At 46.0% G+C, this 21,843-nt stretch overlaps 1 protein-coding gene across 4 annotated transcripts in view; it reads left to right on the plus strand.

Annotated features, from left to right (window-relative positions):
- Positions 1 to 8,612: 8,612 nt before the first annotated feature.
- LOC147637978 (uncharacterized) overlaps positions 8,613 to 21,843 on the plus strand; it is an 87,700-nt gene continuing 74,469 nt past the window's right edge. For all 4 annotated transcript variants that reach the window (XM_086797203.1, XM_086797197.1, XM_086797218.1 and 1 more), the window contains exon 1: positions 8,613 to 8,889. In XM_086797203.1, coding sequence (XP_086653329.1) covers positions 8,745 to 8,889 — 145 coding nt within the window. In that variant the 5' untranslated portion in view covers positions 8,613 to 8,744. The remainder of the gene's footprint in view (positions 8,890 to 21,843) is intronic.

A 21,843-nucleotide genomic window follows, 5' to 3' on the forward strand; every position in this document is an offset into this window, starting at 1 on the left:
CTTATTGTTTGATTGTGGTGTTTAATGATTCTTGTCTTTTAAATTATACTATTTGTGTTTTGTTCAAATAACATGAGCTAAGGCTTGTGTTAATATAAGCGATCTAAGGCTTGCTTAATATAAAGTTGGGGAGTTGTTTTGATGCACTATAGTTCAGTTAAATGTTGTTACTAATAATTCTTATGGATTCGAGGTGCATAAGAATTATTAATAATTCTTATGGATCAGAGGTGCATAAAATTTTTCTCACTTAATATAAAGTTTGAGGGTTGTTTGATGCACTACAATTTGGTAACATCACTAATAATTCTTATGAGCTAAAAACCCTAAAGGGGGAAGGGGGAAGCCGGGGCCTTGAAGGGCGAGGCAAGCGCTTCCAAGGATTCCCTAAACCTTAAAGGAGGAAGGATCGGAGGTGCATAAACATTTTCTCCTAAGAAAACCAACATTTTAGGTTTTTATGACCAAGATGGGTATGCATTATGGGGGGGGGGGGAAAACTATACTCATAACACATGACAATTTGAGTAACATTTGTGAGTGAACTACTATAGCCATGACATGAGTAAATTGGTTGTACTTCATGAGTGTGACAACTCAGATGAGTTGAACACACTGTTTTTTGTGGTTGTAACCTTAATTTAGGTTACTGTAGGGTTGAAATGTAGGATTACAAGTTTTCATGGGCATTGTAGTGGCAATACTAAGGTGGTATGTGAGTCAGTTCACTGATGTTCATGAGTGTCACAATCACTCACCATGCGTTTTTCTAGAGAGTGGAATTTGAGATTACAGCTTAGGGTTTTGGACTCTAGGATGTGCCTTATGATGTCATAAACCTAAGTAATATACTGATTTAAAGAAAAACTCTTTTTTTGTGGGATAAAATGCACTCGTGGGGGTGGGCCTAGCCCCCACGCCTTTACAATGATGTCATTCGTGGTGGCTCCTCCTCCCAAAAACAAGACGCAGACCTAGGTCCACGCCTTGGGACTTCAAGACCTTCCCCTTGGGCTACACATTAATGGTCCTAAATTACCAAATTTTTAGAATTTTGATAGATGAGTTGTTACTCATGAAGAGGCATAGATTAACACAGTAATTCTTACCTCTTGAATAACTGGATAATGTTTTCCAACTTCAAGTTACATGTACTCACACCTTGCAAACTTTACTCTAAGCTAATGTAAACCTTAACACATCAAAGCACGGCTAAAGGGATGCCAAAATTAAATGTATTTAATGGTGCAACCTATTGTTTGAACGTGAGCTAGTGAGAGCTCATCTCTCGCAAGGGTGGTTGCAAGAAATCTTTGCTACACATGTGACTCAAGGAAGAGAAGAAGAAAATCCTAAAGCACGCTAGTAGCCTCCCACACTCACTAATAAGCCTCCCACACTCACTAATAAGCACTTCCAACCAATGCATAGACTAAAGTAAGAAAGAGAACAAGAGAGAATAAGAGATAGAGAGAGCTTGCAAGCATGCTTCACAATGGGGAGATTTTGTATGTTACTCTTTGTGAAATCGACTTAGCTTTTTTCACACTTGCATAGTCAAGGCTTAAAAATACTCACTAGATTAGCTCCTTGTATTGTTTACAATTGCAGTCAAATGACTTCCCCATATACATTGACCTCAATATTAGGTTGCTTAGAATACAGTACACCATCATTATAAAATATGTGAGCATCCCTCACCAAATGATCGTGGAGATGTTGACCAAGTGGTTTTAACATGTCTTTCAAGCTAAGACTGGGCTCACAAAGGAATGAAGGGTAGTTGAGGTGGCAGGAGGAGATTCCACATCATAGACACCCTGCAAATAAAAACTTATTCCATCCTCATCACTCATGAGTTTGACCAAGCGGAGGACACCTGCATTTTTTCACAAAAATCCATGAGTGCTGCTGCAATTGGTGTGGTTTAAACCTAAGACCTAAAGCACATGTTCAAAATCTCTAGGAGCAGTGCCCCACGGAGCACTTAGGATTGTAGATAATTTATAATGGATGCAACTCACTGCCAATGAGCGTGGAGAGAAACTCTGCTCTAAATGGAAAATAGCAATGCAAGTCATCCAAGGGCTAACCAAGGTATCAACTATTTCTTAGCACCCTTTGTGAATTGCATATTTAGTTTATGTTCAATGAACTATGATTGACCACTCAGAGCATGGAGTGATAACATGGAGTGATAACATGGGTGTAGGAGCACCATCCCCATGAGTAAGGAGAAGGGCAAGATTTTTAAAGCTTTTTAGCTTGTAATTTAGATTAGTCTAAATGTGATTAACAGTTCACATTGGCCTATATACCATGGCCCCCTTTTCACACATACTTATTAATGTCCACCCTACTTTGCCTTTGGTTCGTAAGCCTATGTTCCTCACTTACACTTGGCCCCTTGGCCTAATACAACTTATACTTGGCCCTTGGCCTTCTATATACAATTTGTGTCCACACTCATGTGTGCACCGCTTCATTACAAACCATCCCCACCCAAATATGTTTCGTCCTCAAAACATGCACAAAGTAAACCCATAGTATGGATGGTTTGCATAAGCATCAAAATGAACCACTTCACACTTCTTTGCCAAAGCTGTCCAAAAGAGCATGATTTAAGCCTTTGAGACCTCCAAAACTTCATGTAATGCTCCCCAGCTCATCCAATACTTGCACCTCTGGCCCAACATATGCCTTCAAATGTGATATGTGTGAAAGACATCATGTATCCTTGTAGTAGATAGAAGTAGTAATTGATAAGCCACTTCACCAACCCTTCTCAATGCTTTGTATGGCCCGTAATAACGATGTGCAAGCTTTGTATTGGTACTACCTTTGAGAGATCCATATCGAGTCTTAGGTATCCTCAAGAACACAAAGTCTTCTTCTTTGAATTCCAATGGTCTTAGATGTGCATCTTCATAATGCTTTATCTTCTCTTAAGACTTCTTGATGTTCTCTTTACATGTTTGCAAAAGAGTTTGCTTTATCTTCTCTTAAGACTTCTTGATGTTCTCTTTACATGTTTGCAAGAGTTTGCATTCTTTCCACTTTCTCCCTTGCATGTGGATTTTCCTTCTCTTGCTCGAATGCTATGATCGGTACATGCAACTTGTAGCCATACATAGCCTCAAAAGGCGACATTCCAATACTACTATGATAGGTGCTATTGTGGGCAAACTCCACCAATGCAACCAATCGTCCCATGCATGTTGTGTTTCATAGCAATAATGCCTCAAGTAAGTCTCAAGCCACTTATTGACTCTCTTGGTTTAATCATCGGTTTCTGGGTGATAGGCCGTGCTAGGAGTTAACTTGGTAGCCATGCTATCAAACAATGTACACCAAAATGTGCCCATAAACTTCACATCACAGTCACTCACTATTTGCTGCGGCATACTATGCAACTTGAACACATTTTCCATGAATTGGTGTGCCACCATAGATGCTGAGTGTCTCACTTTTATTGGTACAAAATGGGCAACTTTCGTTAATCAGTCAACCACCACATAGATGCTATCCTATCGCTTCATGGTAGAAGGCAAGCCGGTAATGACATCCATAACAATATGTGTCCATTTATCCTCTGGAATTGGTAATGGCCGAGCAAACCACTAGGCTTGTGTGTGGGATTCTTGTTGAATTGACAAGGCATACACTTAGTAACATCATACTCTTTAACTTCCCTCCATTGACCTTTCCAATGAAAGCTCTTCCTTATGGCATCATAGGTTTTGAACAAACCCAAAAGTCCCGCCACCATGGGAGTAGAATGCATCGCATCCATGACCTTTTTCTTGAAAGATGAGTGGGGTATAAGATACACCCTTTCCTTGTGATAGAGGAGACCATTTTGTAACAAAAAATGAGGTAAACCATTACAAACAACATGCTGTAATTTTGCACTATTGTGAAGCCTTGTAATCAAGCATGTATTCCTCTTGGATCTCCTCAATCCAATCGTTATGCACTTCCGTGATGGCTGATAATGAACATGCCCACATTCTAGAAAGTGAATTCGTCACCACATTTTCCTTTCCCTTCATATATGTGATCTCGAAATCATATTGTTGAAGGGTAGCCAACCACCTTCTTTGCTTAGGTGAAATATTTGATTGTGATAGGAAGAATTGAAGAACCCTATGGTCACTTTGCACATAAAACTTGTTTCCATAAAGATAGTGATGCCATTTCTTGATTGCATGCAAGATAGCAATCATCTCTTGGTCATACACATGCATCCCCATCTCCTTGTCATCAAGTTTTTGGCTTTCATAAAGCAATTACCCTATGGTCTTGATACAACACCGGCACCAATGCCTCTTCCACATACATCCACTCTAATAGTGAAAGGCTTAGAGAAATCTAGGCATACCAAGATAGGTGCCGAAGTAAGCATTCTTTTCAGCTCATCAAAACTCTTTTGTGCCGTTACATCCCAAAAGAATGCCTCCTTCTTCAACTTATTCATCAAAGGAGTTGTTATATGTGCATACTTTTCAATGAACCATCAATAGAATGATGAGGAGACCTAAGAATCCCCTCACTTGAGTAGTGAGATTGGTCAGAGTAGGCCAATTCTTCACACATTCCACCTTCTTGTTGGGATCCACCTTTATACCATCAATGCGCACAATGTGACCAAGGTATTTCACCTCTTTTACCATGAATGTACACTTGGTTTCTTTGGCATACAATTGGTTGGCTCTAAATGGATCAAATACTTCCTTCACATGAACCAAGTGCTCCTCTTCACCCTTGCTATACACCAATATGTTATCGAAAAACACCAATTCTTAATTTGGTGGTAATCGAACCGCAAGTCAATCTTGGTGAAGAACTTAGCACCCTTCAATTCATCTAACAGATCGGGATTGGGTACCTATTCTTGATGGTGATTCTATTGACATCCCGATAATTTATGCACATTCTAAAAGTCCCATCCTTCTTCTTCATCAATAAAACAGGCGATGCAAATGGTGATTAACTTGGTTCCACCCACCCTTTATCTTTGAGCTCTTTAACTTGCTTTGCCACTTCGTCTTTCTCCACTTTTGATAATCTATATGGAGTTTTGTTGAGGACCGGCCTTGGGCATATGGAACACATCTTCATAAGCCTTCTCCATGATCCCATGTGTAACTTTGCTATCTTTTTCATTGTCCTTATCTTTACAAAGCTGCAAAACGTACATATAGCCACTCTTTTTCAATTCCCTCTTGAGTTGTGTGCTATTGATCAAGGTTAACTTTGAGGTACCAAAAACATGCAATGTAATGATCCCCTTCCCATGTATAAACCTCAAAAAGCCTTGTTGCAAATTCATAGAAGAGAAGGTTCCAAGAGTTGATAGCCAATCACACCCCAAAATGATATCAATCGGTCCCATATCTAGCACGAACAATTCAGCTTTGCAAGTGTACTCCTTTGAGAGCATCAAATCCACATTTCTATAAATCAATGTGCAATCCATGCTATCCCCGTTTTCCACTTCAACTTTTCTCTTCATTGCTAATGCCTTCGGGTGCAACTTGAGATTTCTCAATGATTTTTGGTTCACAAACTATGTGTGCTACCGCTATCCACCAACACAAATGCATCTCTTCCCTTGACCTTAGCCTTGAATCTCAATGTACGTGCCCCTTTGCAATTGACATAGGATTCATTGGATATGGAACAAAAGAGTAGCATTGTGTTCATATACATTTGTAGCACCCAAAGTATGAGGTAAGCCATCATCGTAATCATAAAGATCACTAAGAGAACCACCGAGATCAAAAGGAAACTCCCCTTCTGGTTCTAAAGAATGATAGGTGTCCACAAACTCGTATGGCTCATCAAGTGGATCCATTTCTTTGTCATTAGTCTCATCCACCACTTCTGAATAAACCATATTAAGTTTGATATTGTGGGATTTACGCTCCTTCCAATACTATTTGTGATACTTCCTACCACATTTGTAGCATATGTTTTTATCCCTCGTCTCATTGATGCGGTCTTCCTTCACAAATTTGGTCTTGGTAACCTCATCATTGGTTGGCTCTGCACCCACTTGTGAAGGCTTTTGAGAAGTACTCCCACTTTTGAAACCTCCCGCATTATATGGTTTGCCACCACTACCATAGATGGTAGGAAATTTGGGTACATTGGGAGTGGTAAAAGGTGGCTTTGTGAAAGCATTTGACCCATAATCCGACCGGTGATTCCCATGTATTTGCATACTTTTCCTCATATACCTCGACCAAGATCATTACATCCTTGAGAGTTGTTAGTCTTTGTGCCTTCACATCCATTCCAATTACATTCTTTAAGCCCTTGCTATACTTCACTATTTTAAACTCTTCACTAAACCCTTCAACATGAAGCATAAGTTTGAGAAACTTATGTGTGTACTCCTTCACACTCGAGTACTTTTGTTGTAGATCGTCCCATTCACAAACCATTTTATCTTTGTGCATCTTAGAAGTGAATGTTTCTCTCATATCTACCTTGAATGCATTCTAACTTGTGACCTCATAATCTTGTGATTGGAGATGCCTCCACCATGCATGAGCGTACCCTTTCAAGTGTATGCTAGCAAAGTAAACTTTAGCTTTCTCACTTCGAGGGTTAATCTCGAATAGAGATCCAATTTGTTCACCCACTCCTCCAAGATGTCATAGTTAGTGCCTTCACCACTAAACTTTGAAAGGGAAATCTTATCTTTCACACCCTTGAATTCATCTACATCCCCATGACGGTCACCACGTTTACGCATAGGCCCATCCATATAATCATTGTTATCCTCAAACTCACCAACAAGATCTTCCTCAACAACATGAGGTCTTGAAGCATCTCCTCGATGAGTATTCCCCTTGAATGAAACACGACCATCACTCCTTGGGAATCTTGAGCCTTCATTCCTTGGGTTTGGAAATGCATGACCCTTGCCTTTGGCTTCATTGGGTGTGTACGGAAACATTAGGTTGTCAATAGCACCATAAGTAGAATGAAAACTTGGGTGATGGTTCTCTTTGTCTTCAACATGAGCTTGTCAAATATTGTGAGATGGTCCACCCTTATCTTCATCCTTGCTCTCTATGTCATACGAATGCCCCTAATCTCTTGCACAATTGGTTGCATCATGCTTTCCACAAGTGGTTGCATCATGGTTTCCATCATGCTTCTCGTCACCATCATCATTTGTGACTTGTCATTTGTCATAGTAGCGAGCATCGCTTGTGCATTTGCTCCTCCCAATTGATTTGATGTAGAAGGTGTAATGCAAAGTGATGTGGAGAGTGAATGAACTTAAATAAGTGGTAAGATCACTTACAAATTGATTTTAAGCATGACTCATGTTTTTACAATTGTTCATACATTCAAGCATGTACTCATGTTCCATCAATCATCTCACCAATGGTTCAACACATTCAAAATGGCATCCAATAGCGATAAGAAATCAAATTTTCCAATGCGCCTTGATGCATACCATTAATGTTCTTTAAAGCCCATCATAGCATAAGGTTTGCCAAGATTTTATACATTTAGCATACCATTTACATGCATTTGAGCATTTGAAGCATCCAATGAGTAATAGCATCCAATGAGTAATAGCAAGGCAAATAATGCCTCTAAAAGCTTGCTATCAACCACAAGGCTCCTCAAGAGGATGTAAATGATTCATTCTTAACAAAATTTCTCTAAACTTGAGAGCCATTTGGTGGTTGAGTAATTGGCCATATGGTGAGAAGCTGTGCTTAATGTCATTATTAATTGGTTTTAATGATGATTAAGCAATGCTAATGGCATGGATCAATGGTCAATCGTGGAGAAATTAGGGCTTCTTGGAAGAAAGTCCCAAATCTCAAGTGTAGATTCAAGAAATCCAAGAAATCAATCAATTGATGCAAGAAAATGCTTAGCAATTGTTCAAATGTTACCAAGAAACGTGGACCTCTGTTTACAGCCTTTGGAAGAGATCACGGCCTTCATTCATCCTCACGAAATAAGGCTCCAAAATGATAGAAAATGGTAGAAGACTCCATTACTAAGCTTGAGAGGGCATTTAGGCTTGTATTGAAGCTTGTATAGAGTGTCAATGAGCGAAAACGTTGCTTGGTTGCTGTGATTTTTGTCACCTTGTTGCCGCCTCTCCAAACCCTGTTTCAAGTACTTAATATGCTCCATAACTCCCCCATAGCATTGCCTAGTTGATGGTTAACAAAAGGAATGATCTAAGCAAAAAAGATGATGAAACTAGGGTTTCCCATGAAGCACAAAGGGTTGGAAATTTTTGCAGCTTCCCTTGACCAAATTTGGGAAAAATTGGATCAATAAGAAGCTCTGATACCACTGTAATGAACTATGATTGACCACTCAGAGTATGGGTGTAGGAGCACATCCATGAGCAAGGAGAAGGGCAAGATTGCCATGAAAGCTTGTTAGCGTGTAATTTGGATTAGTATGAATTAATTGTGTTTAATAGTTCATATTGGCCTATATACCATGGCCCCCTTTTCACACACTTATTAATGTCCACAGTACTTGGCCTTTTTGGCCCGTAAACCTATGTCCCTAACTTACACTTGGCCTTGGCCTAATACAACTTATGCTTGGCCTTTGGCCTCTTATGTGTCCACGGCTTCATTACATGATGAGTAGATTCTTAACCTGTATATTTCCGTGGCCGCTGCTACATGTAAAACATATGTATTTGAAAAGACATCCATGAAATTGTCTGCCCTTAGTTGCTTTTGATGGCGGCGATCTCCACTCCACTTGCTGATTACACGGCGGCGCTGCCAGTCTTCTCTATTCATTCAAGAAGTGTTGTGACCATCTCATCCCTCTATGGCAAGGCTCCACGATGGTGCTCTCTGGTGTCCTTCGACAACCAAGCAGGCAGGTTTCCAAGTTGTCTTGCATGTTTTCTATATGTGCATCCCAGTTGTTGTAGATGTCTGAGAAGATCTTTAACCACAATTGAGGGGCACTTGCAAAATCGTGGACTTCTTTGGTCCCTTCTTTGAATAAGCGTGGTGCGTTTATGTATGGTCGCATGTTTCTAGTAAAGTGGCAACTTGCATTCCTTGAACTTGCCATGCCGTCGCTGTAAGGGATGTATGGGTGATCCAGGTGACGCTTTCAGAATGTATGTGCATTCTCGTGTCGCCAAGTCATCACATTCCGGATTGTGAGCAGGTTCAGCTGGTGATTTTCTTGCGCATTGGCAAGCCCTTGGCATTGACAAGTGTTATAGAAACCACCTGGAACCGTGCACATAGGGTTTCTTGTTGCAGTGTATTACAACTACTTGTATGCCCTCTGCACCAAAATTTTGTTTTCCGTTTTCCATTATTGGCCTTCAGCATGATCAAATCAAAAGGGCATGTTGCCATGACGGTGGGCCCATGGAACCTCATTATGTGGCATGGAATCGATGTGCGGCCACCTGACAACCACAGCTTCAACCTGTGGTCTATGGCAAAGAGTTGGCAAGCCCAAGGCAGCTACCTCTCATGGTTGAGAAAAAATGGAATTTCTGCCCTTGCTTTTGTGAAGATTGATGTCATGGCTCTGCCACCTGTTGCAAAATGAAATTTGCATTTGTCGCCATTTGGTCCATCTCCATTTTTGGAGCCACTTCTATGAGACTGTCACTCCATAGAGCGGCCAGATTTGTGCCATGTTCACATGGGGCCAGGCCAATGTCGCATGTGAAAGGGCCAGTCTTTTGGTGTCACATGGACGGGAGTGAGATTAATGCCACCCGTGTGTGTGACCAGTGTTGCGTCACATGGACGGGAACCAGTTTCGTGCCACTCGTGTGTGACTTGCTTCGTGATGTATGAACGAGAGCCTATTGGTGTCACCCGTGTATGGCCAGGATGGCGTCTTACCTATGGGACTGTCACTCCATAGGAAGACCAAGACATATTTTTATATTTTTGTCACGCCAGTTTTGTGCCCGACAGGAACTTCTTGTACAAGTTTCATGAAAGGGAGATTTCGTCCATTAATGTGCACATGCATTTATGCCTGCATGCCTAAATTTGTTTTTGCATGACTTGTTTGCGTGTGTCTACCTATTATACTTTGCCAGTACACTGGACGAGGATGCTCCCAGTGTATTGTGGAGTGCTAGTTGATGACTCGGTGGTGTGGCGTATGAACAGGTGGTAAGTATTTACCATTTTGGCTCTTTTAAAATGTAAAATCCATTAACTATGGTTTACTTTAATGTTTATAAGCTAATGTGTTCACACACATTTAAAAAAGGGGCTGGACATTTTCTTTTGATGGTGCCCATAGTATTAAATTGGTATTAAGGCTTTATAACCTTTGAAAAAGGTATTGCATGGAACATTGGTATTTTATTCCCCACGTGGGTGGTGGCTGTATTTTTCTCTCCATCGCCTGCTGTCCCTCTCTCTCCATCGCTTGGTACCCTTCTCCATTCTATACTCGCTTGCTGCCCACCTAAATTGTTCTTGCTGTTTGTGAGCTGTACGGTTGCTGTCCTTGCTATACCTGCTGCCCACCTGCACACGTGAGGTTGCTGAAATCTGTACATGCTTGCTATGAACTGGCCTGTACTTGCTGTCCATGTGCTGAATCTACAAGTACAGCACCTAATGTACTTGTATTTGCTGAAAGTAGAGAACCTAAATACTAATTGGTTTTGAGGGTGTTCACACGTGAGTTCTACCTCGTGGATTGATTTTTGTACTATTTTGGACATTTGGCGGTGATTTGCATTCAGTTTTGGCCCTTGTTCACGCACGGGTGGTCATTCTGAGCATTTTGGTCATTGTTTTGGCCTTCGCTCACGTGCGGGTGGCCATTTGAGCATATTGGTGTTTTTTCCACGCACGGCGTGGCATTCTTGAGCACATTTTGGGGGGGTGTTTTCTAACTCTCGGGCATTAGGGACGACATGGGGATTCATTACTACCTCTATCTGCCTACGATTGCAGTGCTACCCACCATCATTGTCATCGACATCACTGTGACTCCATCCCAGATGCTGATTGCGCGGCATCCGCTCGTATTCTATCACTCTGGCTCCATGCCCGTCATCTTGATTTATCATTTCAGGTGTGGAGATGTATATCATTTGCCGAGTTCATACATACACTTGGCACATTGCGGCTTGACCTCTAGATCCTTCTTCACCGATATCATGCTATGATGACACATCATATTCATGTCACATATGGATGTTTGAGCTTGAGATGTTGTTGCCTAGCTAGTTTAACATTTATTTGATGAGGAGAATGTCCGTGCTAGATAGTCGAGACGTTCTATACATGGTGATTTTGTTGAGGATCTATGTGGTTATCTTTAAATGGATGATTCGGCATTGCTTGCATGGCATGCTGTATGTGGGGACTTGATCGAGTGCCCTACGCTTTCCTAGTGATCATATGGATACATTAGATGACAATAGTGATGCAATCATGATCATTTGGCTAGTCATACATTCTTGTTACACATGGGGATGACACTTCATATGTTGCACATCATAGACCATGAGGAGCGTAGATCCGAGGTTCTAGTATCAGATGTGTTGGGCTACTCCTCTAGAGTTGTCACATATTGAGAGATTTCGGATACGACCACTACTTGTAAGCCTAGCGGGGCGTGTAGTGACAGACTCAACCATGTGTCCAAGAGAGAAAGATATAGAGGGGGGAGAGAGAGAAGGGAATAGGGATCTTGCACAATATACTACACTAAGCGGGGGACAGGCCCTGTCCCCTTTCAGGAATTTATTCAAGAACAATCCACGGGCACACTGGCCAGGATCAATACAATCAATGAATACAAAACAAACAGATATGCCGATGTAGGATATCCAAGTCGATGTCGATGTCGAGACACAAGATCTGTGATGCCGAGCACACCATGGGGATGACCCACAAGTATCTCTCACCGGGCTAGTACTAGATCTAATATCCAAATCCAAATCCAAGTCCAAGTCCAAGTCCAAATCCAAGTCCAAATCCAAAGCTATATGTCTAAGTTCCATCTTCATGTCCAAGTTTCATGCCCAAGCTCTATGTCCAAGTTCTCTATGTCTATGCTCCATGTCCAAGCTCTATATTTCATTTCCAAGCTCTATGTCCAAGTTTAAGTAGTCCAAGTTTCCATGAGTAATCTCCACAACTCCTATAACCTTGTTGATGAAGAAAATCATGGAAAAGCTCTTTCTGGCAAGAAAATTGATATAAAACTTGTTTTAATGGTTTTTGGGTGAATAAAAATCTCCAAAAAGCAGTTTTTGGGGCTTTTGAGCAATTTTAGGGTTTCTGAAATTTTTAGGGTTTTTGAAATTTCTGTCCATAGTACACTCGTCCGTATCGCCCATGCATATGACCATACAAGTCTAAGGCTGACCGTACATCGGAAAAGCAAGTTGGAGAAGGTGTCAACGGCGAATAAGAAGTTCTCCATGATCATAATTATGCCCACACACACTCCATGATCTCCATAAACAATGATCTTGTTCATGGTACTACAAGAGAAGTCTAATCCTTTTTATACTTGTAAGAGATCTTGCTTTTTTCCAAAAAGCCTTCATGCTTTTGCTTTGCCTTTTTATGCTTTGCTTTTCTCTTTTTGCCTTTGCTTTTGCTCTTTTTACTTTTATTAATAAAATATTACTCAACTTTTGGTGCTTTGCTTTTCTGGCTTTAAGGCCTTGCTTTTTGGCCTTGGAGCTACTTTTTGAGAAAGTGCCTTTTAGCTTTTTGGTCCGGCTCTGTCTCCTCTTTCCAATGGTGCCTTTTAGCTTTTTGACCAAGAATGGTGCTTTTTCTTAATCAAACCTTATGGACCCTGTCCCCATGTCTTATTTCACCTCTCTGGTGTCCAGGCATGGATTTCATCATGTGAAATAGAGCTAGGAGAGCCAAATAGTTACATTCCCTCCCTCTTACATCGTAGTTGTCCTTAATTGCGGACTGCAAGTCTTTCAAGCATATCCATGTGTTCCATGTATATCCGTGTGTTCCAAGTACATGAAGTACTTCCATAAGTTTTTTGAAGGTACTAGTCCCACCTGGTGAGCTTGTGCATCTGATCTTTTCCCATATCTTTGGTGTCATCTGCGTATCTGGCAACATCTCAATGCCTTTTCTTTGATCGATGTCGTTGTTCTTGATGGTATATATATATATATATATATATATATACATATACATATACATACATACATACATACATACATATGCATGCATGCATATGTATGTATGTATGTATGTATGTATATGTATATATATACACACACACACACACACACATACAATGAAGAGAGCTAGAGGCACAATCTCTCCCTCTTGAATCTGTCTTGATCGCAAGACGTCCATATCTGTACTTCAAATATATCTAGACAAACCATTTCTTCATAAGCTCAAAGTATATGTAGATAGTTCTGGAAGTACTTTTCTGGCATCCATTTCACATCCAATAGCGAATAATTCTCGAATTCCAAGAGACTTTCTGATCACTGTCTTTTCTCTTTTTCTCATAGAATGAAACACAATCTCTTTTGTGTCATGTGCACGCTAGGGACAGGCAGATTGACGAGCTAGAGTGTGATGTGTTGTGGGCGGACATGCCGATGGCGAGTCGAACTCCACCTGGTAGTATTCGGCCCCAGAGGGTAAATATCGGTGATCTTTGTTGGTTCATCGATGAGGCTGGCTTGTAAAATATCCCTGAGCTGTCCGCGCGCAGAGTGGCTACCAACAAGTTTGCAGACTAGGGTGGAGGCCTCACGTGAGGCAACAGTTGTGGCGAGAACATGAAGATCCGCTTGGGAGAAAGAAATGCAAGCAATGGCGGCTTTGGTCGGGGATGACGGAGCGGTTGCCATGGAGTCCTTGTGAGGGCGAAGACGAGAAAAGGCCGAAGCTTGTCGAATAAAGCAAAAACCCCTAGAAGCTTGGAAACACCAACCTGAACGGGAGGGAAGAAAGGGGAGTGGGGGAAAAACAGAAAGGAGGACTGTCCGTGTCACTACTAAAATGACGAACTGAAGAAAAGGAGAAGTCTGAGGAAATAGAGAAAAGACCAATCCGTGGGTCTTCGCGAAGGAATAGCGTTTCAACCCAATCCGAGAGGTGCAAGCCGCTTCCAACCCAATTGAGAAAAAGAAAGGAAAAAAGGGAAGGCGGGGGGTTGGCTCAGAGAAAAAAGAAAGGAAGAAAAGGGGGGGGGGAGGGGAGGGGAGACGAGATCGCCAAGGAAAGAGGGGGGCGGAGGGTAAAGGGAGGGGCGAGAGAGGGAACGGGCTGAGGGGAGGGGGGGGGGAGCTGGGCAACGAAGGAGAGGGGGAAGCGGAAGCTGAGGGGGGGGAGGGGGCGGAGTAGCGCAAAAGAGAGGAGGCGCAACAAAAACAGGAGGGGGGGGGACGCGCAGGGACGTGAGGGGGGGGGGGGGGGGGCTAGCGAAGGATTGTGAAGAGGAGGAGAAAGGCATAGGCCTAGAGGTGCAGGCGGAAAAACTAGACTTGGGGGGGGGGGGGTGGAGCTCGGGAGCGAGCACACGACTTTGTTGACATGATTACTTTATCCTAATTTGCATGGTGTTTCTGTTGCTCTTTCTCCAACTTTTTCAAGCAGTTGGCCTCCTTATGTCCCATTCTCTTGCAGTACTTGCAGTGAATCTTCTTGTTGGTTCTCCACTTTTGTTCTCCCACTTTTGTCATAGTTTACATTGTTGCTTGCTTGACTTTCCTTGTTTCTTTTGTCGTTTTCAACCAGCAAGGCTACCATATCTTCAAACGATGTTGAAGCTATGTGCATGACTTCGATGGTTTGTTGAAACGGGGTAACATCTTGCATACTTTTGGTGAGAACTGCCACCTTGTCCTCATCATTAGGCTCACACTTAAGGCTAGTGGGCTGTTGAAGTAGTGAGTAGAACTTGGCAAGGTGATCAATGAATTCTTCATTATCTAGCATTTTCAAATCATAGAACTTCAACTTCAAGAAAACCTTAGAATTAGTGATTTTGCTATCAAAAAGAGTCTCCAGTTGGTCCCAAATTTACTTGGCGGTTTGCGTAAAGTCTATTTGATGAACAAGAGTGTCTGCCAAACTGAGGCCGATTAGTGCAATAGCTTTGTGGCCACAACTGCTGCTTTTCTGGCTCGTTGTCTTGTGGTTATTCGTCATCTCCACAGATTATGTTCCAGACGCCCTCCCTCATCAAGAGAAGTTGCATCTTGGTCTGCCAGGTAGGAAACCCAGCACTAGAGAACTTGTCAATTGCAGTCGTTGATAGAGACATAATGCTCAGAGCCATAATGTTGTTGTTAGGGGTTCAATGTCGATGGTGAGGGTTGATTTTTAGAGAAACCCCCAATTTTTAGGGTTTAATTAGACTTCAATTAGATAATTTTCAGCACATTTCAAAAAATCCTCAATTTTTAAAAAAGTGCAAGAGCTTCAATTTTTACCAATTTTCCAATTTTGCTAATAATGATGTTGATGTTGCATTGCTGCTGTTGATGGCACTGATGATGATGCACGTAGGGAGGCCACACATCAGAGGAAAGGGCAGTGAAGAGGCACAAAGACGGTGCAACCCATGAAGAAGCAGCATGCAAAGGAGCAAAGTGCAGAGACGAGATAATGTCGAGGTGCAAGGGGGGCGACAAAGGCGAAGAACGATTGGTGAGAAAGTTGTGGAGCGGAAGGCACGGAAACGGATGACGGAAGGCAAAGAATGTCAGACAGGAGAGTCTCCGAGACGAAGGCAACGATAAAGAATCAGCTAGTCAAGGTGAAATAGAGCCTTTCCCCGGCAAGGGACCCGGGCGCCCAGCACTGCTAGGTCGGGCGGTGGCTCGCCCGGGGTCTTTGCCCTCCCCCCCGTTCCACTGAACCGACTGAGCGGTGGCGCTCAGTTTAGCCTCACGGGCACTCTATCATGTGGTCCGCCGGGTGGGCGGCGGCCTTTGGGGTCTTTGCCCCCCCTTGTCCACCCACCCGATTGAGCGGTGGTGCTTAGCTCAGCCCCGCCGGCACCCTATCATGGGGTCCACCGGGCGGGTGGCGCAAATGGGCGGAGCAGGCGGCAGAGGGGCGGCGCTAGGTAGAGAAAGGTTAGCAGGGTGGGGCACGAAGAAGGATAGATAACACGGGCTTTGATACCAATTGAATGCGGCAGCTGGGCTAGGGTTTGGAGCAGTTAGCTATGGAGGGTGGAAGACTTCCATGATGGAGTAGAGAGAGAGAGAGAGAGAGAGAGAGAGAGAGAGAGAGAGAGAGAGAGAGAGAGAGAGAGAGAGAGAGAGAGAGAAATGAAATGAAATGAAATGTTATATTAACGTCTTCAAAAGGCCATAATGACCTATGAGACCAAAAGTTACATCATGGTGGATCTGATACAATGTCTGGATAAAAAAAACCCAGAAAATGAAAAATAAAGATGATACTACTGGCACCTAGAAAATGAAACTGGAACTGGAAGGTACACTATGGAGGTACCTCCATCTCATAATATGTGCCGCATCGGACACTGGCGGATCTCCTCAATATCCTCTGTGGTCAGCACCCTGACTGGGTGTCTCGCATGCCTCGCAAGAATAACCCTCTCGCATGCCTCGCAAGAGAGAGAGAGAGAGAGAGAGAGAGAGAGAGAGAGAGAGAGAGAGAGAGAGAGAGAGAGAGAGAGAGAGAGAGAGAGAGAGAGAAATGAAATGAAATGAAATGTTATATTAACGTCTTCAAAAGGCCATAATGACCTATGAGACCAACAGTTACATCATGGTGGATCTGATACAATGGTGGATCTGATACAATGTCTGGATAAAAAAACCCAGAAAATGAAAAATAAAGATGATACTACTGGCACCTAGAAAATGAAACTGGAACTGGAAGGTACACTATGGAGGTGCCTCCATCTCATAATATGTGCCGCATCGGACACTGGCGAATCTCCTCAATATCCTCTGTGGTCAGCACCCTGACTGGGTGTCCCGCATGCCTCGCAAGAATAATCCGAATCTGCCGCTGCAACCTCCGTCTATGCTGGGATGCGAGAGAGAAAGAAAGAAAGAAAGATATATTAAGCATCTACTAAAGACCCAATGGGCCTATGAGACCAAAGTGATACAATAATGTCCATGGCATATCTCATCATGGAATGGAAAATAAAATAGAAAGAAAACATAAACATAGCTATCTGAGTGGGGTGATACAAAACTATCCATGGAAACTCATCATGGAATACTAAGAACATCAAAACATGAGAGAGAGAGAGAGAGAAATGAAATGACATAGCACTTGGATATCTCTGCTCGCTGAAGCTCCCCGCCTCACCCTGCTCTGCGCACCCTCGCTCCCCCCCCCTCCTCGCGCCTGTTTTCCTTCCGCCCCCCGCTTGCTTCCCTCTGCTCGCCGCTGCGCCCCCCCTCTCCTTCCTCGCTGCTGCGCCGCCCCCCCTCCTTCCTCGCCGCTGCGCCCCCCTCTTCGCCATTTCGCCACCCCCCCCCCCGCTGCCGCCTGTTCGCCATCACCCCCCCGCTGCCGCCTGTTCCCCCCGCTGCCGCCTGTTCGCCATCCCCCCCCCGCTGCCGCCTGTTGTCATCCCCCCCCCCGCTGCCGCCTGGTCGCCCCCCCGCCTCTTCGCCTGCTCTCGCCGCCTCCATTCAGCAGCGCCCCGCCTCCCTCCTCCTCGCGTTGTCGCCGCCCCCCCCCCTCTGGGCCTCTCCTCTTTTCGCCGCCCCCCCCTTCCCTGCTTTTCACCCCTTGGGGGTTTTTGTTTTTTTTCCCTCTTCGTCTTCCGTCCTTCCGCCTCTTGGTGTGCAGCCCGCTTCTTGCAGGTTTTCCGCTTTCGCCTCGCCTTCGCTTGAGCTTCAGACTCTGATGGAGACTCCTCCCGCCTCGTCTCAGAGGGACTCTTCCGCAGCCCCCTCGCCCGCCTCCGAGGTCCTCCCCATCAGGCTTTCTCTTTCGCCGGAAGAGGAAGCGAGCCTCACCGCAGAGGTGGAACGCCTTCAGGCTCACTCCACCATCTGCCGTATAGTCGGCACTCGCCCCAGCAGAGGGGAGATCAGGGATCTACTTCAGGCTCGCCTTCTTGCAGATGTGGGCAAGATCCTTGATGTACAGCTCTTGGGCCGGGGACATTATCAGATCGAGTTCGAGGCCGCCCAGAGCGTTGCCAAGGTCCTTGCCATGAGTCCTCTGGATATCAGGGGTGCTCGGGCTTTCTTCAGGCCTTGGCAGCATGGATTTGACCCAGCTGCGGCGGAGCAGGGAGAGCGCCTCTTCCATATTACAGTTTGTTTCCCTGGTCTCCGCCGGGAGTATCTTCCGCTCCTCTCCAGGCTCGGAGCACTGGTGGGCTCGGTTCTTGAGACGGGCCCCTCAGCAGCTTCAGTGGTGGCCAGAGCAGCTGGGCTACCTTCGGTCAGAGTGTTAGTATCTGACATCTCCTCCCTTCCTAAGGTCATTCAGCTACCTAGGATAGGGGGGGGGGTGGATAGATCAGAGAGTGGAGTTCTCGGGGCTCCCGAACCAGTGCTTCATTTGCAGGCAGGTCGGTCATTTGGCCAAGGCCTGCCCTCGCAGGAGACCTCGGCCCTCACCACAGCAGCAGGCCACGGATGGCCCGCCCACAGATTCGGCTCGGCAGGCTGCCTCAGGGACACCTGCTCAGGCCACAGAGACCTCGGAGTGGCAGCCTGGACAGGGGCGCCGTCGAGGGAGACAGCCACAGCAGCACGCCCAGGTACCGCTGCAGCAGCAGCCACAGTCTCAGCCTCACTGGGTTCCCGTGAGGAACAGATTTGCTCCCCTTCAGGAGGAGACCCCTGCAGCGACCGAGGACCAGGAGATGCCAGCTCCCCCTCCTTCACCTCCCCCACACCCATCCCCTCCCATCGCCTCGCTTCCACCATCGCCTCCTCCCGCCCCCGCTCCGGTCTCGGCAGCGGCTCCCTCTCCTCCTCCCTCGCCTCCCCCTCCTCCCCCTCCGCCCGCCTCGCCTTCCCGGGAGGTCCTGGCAGCTCCCTGGCGCTCACCAGCAGTCCGGAGGGCGCTGAGCACTGACCTCGCTCGAGCATCACAGAGGAGACCTATGCCGATTAGGGCCTCACGGATTTCATCTATTCGTAGTCGGCTGAGTCGCCTCGGCATTCGACAGCGCTCGGCGGCGTTTGATTATACCTTCACACGGCTTTTTGGAGCAGAGGGCCCCCATGAGCCAGCACCCATCCGAGTGCATGTAGTGATACCTCCGGCCCGCGGGGAGGAGGCACTAGACTCAGCAGTGGCCTTCTCGTTCCCTCTATGTGGACCTTGTGACCGGGAGTGGACTCTAGAGCTCGCTCTCAGCACGTTGAAGACTCAGGCAGTTGAGTTTTCACATCACATGAGCGATTTGGAGGTTACAGATGTGCTAGGCCGACTTTGGGAGTTGGCTCATTTTGTCTTGGATCCCGGGGGTGTGGATACATCCGGGATTCGGCATTTGGTCGTGCGCATAGTTGCAGATTTGGCGCGCGACCCAGGATATGTGAGCATTCACGAGGTTACTATGTCAGAGCAGGAGGCAGTCGCCATGGGTCACAGCCACTGGCGCCTGATCCGGGATTCTTGCAGTACACCGGGTGGGCAGACTCGCAGCCGTTCGGATGGGGACTACTCTCCATCCAAGCCGCTTGCGAAGGCCCGCCGTACGGCTGAGACAGCATCCATCTCAGTAGGACATCCATGAGGATCATCTCATGGAATGTACAGGGCCTTGGCGGAGCACACTTTATACGCTATCGAGGCTGCTTGAGGCAGGAGCTACAGAGATGTCTGGTTGGTGGCAGCATTGACATTCTGATGATGCAGGAGCACCACTTGGGTGAGAGCAGGATCCGGAGATATGGTTCGGTGATGCCTGGTAGATGGGACACTTTCTGGTCTGCAGGGTTTGGTCCGTTGGGTGGACAGGGAGGAGTATGCATGGTTATTGCAGATGCATGGCGGCAGGCCATTGTGGACCGAGGGATCATTGTACCTGGTAGAGCACAGTATGTCATTCTGAGGATGCATGATGAGCTATTGGGTGTGCTCAACATCTATGCGCCCAATCATGCTAGTGCCAGAGCAGAGTTCTGGACTCAGGTTACAGATGCATTGCCAGAGGCCGCACATTGGTGTGTTGGGGGAGACTTCAACATGCTTGAGGACCCGGCAGATAGGGTGGGAGGCAGTCATGTTACAGTGCACGGCACGGAGCTTGCAGCTTGGGACCGGTTTTGTATGACACTGAGGATCACTGATGCATGGGGCTTTCTCCCGGTCTCAGGACAGTCTTAGTTTCTCTCGGTCGGATCGCCGGCAGGGAGGGACTAATCTATCTCGGATTGATCGCTTTTATGTGGGCGATTGGTTGGGGGAGCGAGGGGGCTCCGTCGGCATTCTTGCTGGCACCTCATTTTCAGATCATGCGCCAGTTATACTGACTTTGGAGGAGGGGACACGGGAGCCCAGCTTGCAGTTGAGGATCCCAGAGAGGGTACTTGCAGACCCCAGTCTCGCTGAGGACATTGAGAGGATCTGGCATGATAGTCAGTGCTCTGACCAGGATGCAGCGGGCCAGTGTGCCCAGGGACTCATTGATCTTAGCTCTTTTCTACACGCTGCAGCTTTGACACGACTGGGAGAGATTCGCGAGCGGGAGCAACGGCTGAGACGCAGCCTTGCTTCGCTACAGCGCCTTCAGGAGCAGCAGCCTGCATGTGAGTGGGTGGCGTCCCAGCTGAGCCAGGCACGCCAGGAGGTTAGAGAGGCAGAGGAGCAGAGACATGAGTTTTACTATCGTCGTCAGGCCTCTCAGTGGACGCAGCTTGGTGATAGAGTGACTGGGGAGTTTTTTGAGATCACTGGACCCCGTCATGCGCGAGCAGGGGTTCGCCAGCTTGCTAGACCGGATGGATCGATAGCTACTGAGCTCGGGGAGATCAGAGCCATTGCCACTGCTTTTTATCGTGACTTGCTTTCAGCGGAGCCAGCCACTGAGGATCGAGATGTATGCAGACAGACTGTGTGGGCCCATGTGCAGAGGAGGGTCACAGACCATATGCGCACAGTTCTAGGTGCGCCTCTGTCAGAGATTGAGCTTGCCGAGGCCTTGAGGGTCCTGCCGCGACATAGTTGCCCAGGGGAGGACGGACTGACGCCGGCCTTTTTTATGCGCTATTGGGACCTTTTGGGGCCAGGCCTCCGCAGGGGCTTTCAGCATGTTTTGGACACTGGGGTGATGCCGCAGAGCTTTTCAGAGGGCTTGATCTATCTTATCCCCAAGGGGGAGGGAGTATCGGATGACATTCGGCATTGGAGGCCTATTACGATCCTCAATACTGTATACAAGGTCTTGGCAAAGGCCTTGAGTTTGAGGATCCAGCCCTTCCTGGGGGAGTTGATTCATGCTACTCAGACAGGATTTGTCAAGGAGCGCAGTATCCTTGACAACATCTTTACTTTCTGGGAGGCGACGGCCCGAGCTAGGTTTCTTGGCGAGGACTTGGTCGTGATGCTTCTCGATTTTGAGAAGGCATACGATAGAGTTGATTGGGGATTCTTAGAGGGCACTATGCTACGCCTGGGCTTTGAGCCAGGATGGATCAGAGGGGTGGCAGCTTTGTATTCCACAGCTCGCAGCCAGGTGCTGATTGCAGGAGGTCGGGGGCCGAGTTTTGAGCTGACCAGATCAGTCCGTCAGGGGTGTCCTCTCGCCCCTTTCCTTTTTCTCTTCTTTGCGGAGGCTATGAGTATGTATTTGACGGCAGAGGAGGTTGGTTTGAGAGGACTTCAGCTCCCAGTCCGGGGGGAGGATTTGCTTGAT

This window comes from Cibotium barometz, chromosome 5, assembly GCF_041138505.1.
Source record: "Cibotium barometz isolate CiBa-2024 chromosome 5, ASM4113850v1, whole genome shotgun sequence".
In the NCBI taxonomy this organism is placed as follows: Eukaryota; Viridiplantae; Streptophyta; class Polypodiopsida; order Cyatheales; family Cibotiaceae; genus Cibotium; species Cibotium barometz.